Raw genomic sequence first — 1876 nt, forward strand, 5'->3', positions numbered from 1 at the left:
TCTCTCTCCCTTCCTCTCTGTAAAAAATCAATAAAATATATTTAAAAAAAAAAAAAAGATTTTGGAGGTTACTTGCATTCAGGAACCTTCAGAGCATCCCCTCAACAAACACTAAAAATCTACTGTGTGTCAAATATTATACTAAGTGTTGGATGAGAAAATTTCCATGGGTTGCCAATAAGATTAGAGGACTAAGGATACAAAAGTCAGTATTTATATGATAACCAGTATCAGTGTTCCTCTGTCAAACTTTATATGAGTTATCTCATTTTGTCAAATTTCAAAGTTAATCTACACTCTTCAAAGTGAATCCCACTATACCTATTAAGCAACTCTCCCTCTATGGATGAGGCTGATCAGGCTGCCAGAAGCAGCCTCTGCCTGAGAATGCTCATTACACAGCGTTTTCCGTGAGTCTCCAGGACTGCCAATACTCACAAAGACCTGGCCACCTGCTTGAGGTTATCAGCACTCTGTGGGCTGAGAACAGCACATGTCTGAAAGAGTTCTAGGGATTCTTGGATATTTCCTTCCAGGCGAAATATCAGTGCTGCCAAGAAACAGAAAACAAAGAAAGTAAAGTCATGTTCTGGGAAGAATAGAGCCTGATATAGAAAAATTGGAGAAACGGGAGATGGAAAACCATATCAAAGAAATTCTTTGGATTATTATATCTTCAACACAATCAGCTGGGTTGAAACAAATAGCAAAGTTGCTGACATGCTAAAACCTTTTTCTTTTTCTTTTCTTTTTTTTGAGACCTGAATGTTTTGTTGTAAGAAATACCTCTACTTTGACTCAGTTAACGAAGGAGCTTTCAGTGTGAGGAGTTCTTCACTTTCCTTTTATTAAGGGAATAAATATGCTCAAGCTTAAAAGAGGAAAAAAATAGTAGGGAGAAGACATTTAAATATTTGGCAATAAGATTATTTTTCAGAGACTGAAGTGGGAGGAGGAATATATCCCCTTCAAGTCTGTTACTCAACAATATCGCCAAATCTTTCGGTTCAGTGATGGCTAAAAGTTGCGCATTGGCTTATCTTTCCTAGTGATAGCATTTATAAACTAACTTCACAGGCATTGTTAGACTTGGCAAACAATAGTTTTTCATAGTATTCTAGTGGCCCATTGCTTGTTTCCCTCTTCTCAGAAGCAAGGCAGCCAGTAGAGATCTCCTCTGAGGTCCTTTTAGGCTCTTAATGGCCTTCATTCACCTTTTGAATCTCAATTTTCCTTCTCTCCTTTTCTTTGTTGAATGATGCTATATTATCCTATATAAAAAAAAGCCTAATATGCTAAGTGTCCGGTTGTCCAGTCGGCCTTTCAACCAAAGCATAATATGCTAATGATATGGTAAGGCCATTCAACTGCTCATTATGCTAGGCGACCAAATGACTGAATAACTGAACGACCAGTCCACCAGTCACTATGATGTGCACTGACCACCAGGGGGCAGTCGACCGATCAACCAGTCACTATGACGTGCACTAATCACCAGGGGCAGATGCTCCAAGTGGTAGTTGAGCTTGCTGCTGGGGTCCAGCTGACCCTCTCGCAATCTGGGACCCCTTGGGGGATGTCGGAGAGCTGGTTTCAGTCCGATCCCGCAGGCCAGGCCGAGGGACCCTAGTGGGATATGAATTAGTGCACCGGGCCTCTAGTCCTATCTAATAATAGACAAACATGGTAATTGACCATACCTTCGCTATGCCTCCCATTGGCTAATCAGCGCGATATGCAAATTAACCGCCAACAAAGATGGCGGCTAATTTGCATACTTCGGGCAGGGCAGGACAGTGCAGCAGCCAGCGTGAGAGCCGACATCCAGGCCCCCGTGTGTGACCCCAGAAGCCACCGGCCTGCCGCCAGTGATCGG

At 42.3% G+C, this 1876-nt stretch overlaps 1 protein-coding gene across 3 annotated transcripts in view; it reads right to left on the reverse strand.

Moving 5' to 3' along the window:
* The window catches only part of BBS4 (Bardet-Biedl syndrome 4), a 164628-nt gene that overhangs the window by 100660 nt on the left and 62092 nt on the right, over positions 1-1876 (reverse strand). For all 3 annotated transcript variants that reach the window (XM_014530409.1, XM_014530412.1, XM_014530411.1), the window contains exon 5: positions 439-550. In XM_014530409.1, the coding sequence (XP_014385895.1) occupies positions 439-550 (112 nt within the window). The remainder of the gene's footprint in view (positions 1-438; positions 551-1876) is intronic.

The sequence above is a fragment of the Myotis brandtii genome, unplaced genomic scaffold (genome assembly GCF_000412655.1).
Source record: "Myotis brandtii unplaced genomic scaffold, ASM41265v1 scaffold74, whole genome shotgun sequence".
Lineage (NCBI taxonomy): Eukaryota > Metazoa > Chordata > Mammalia > Chiroptera > Vespertilionidae > Myotis > Myotis brandtii.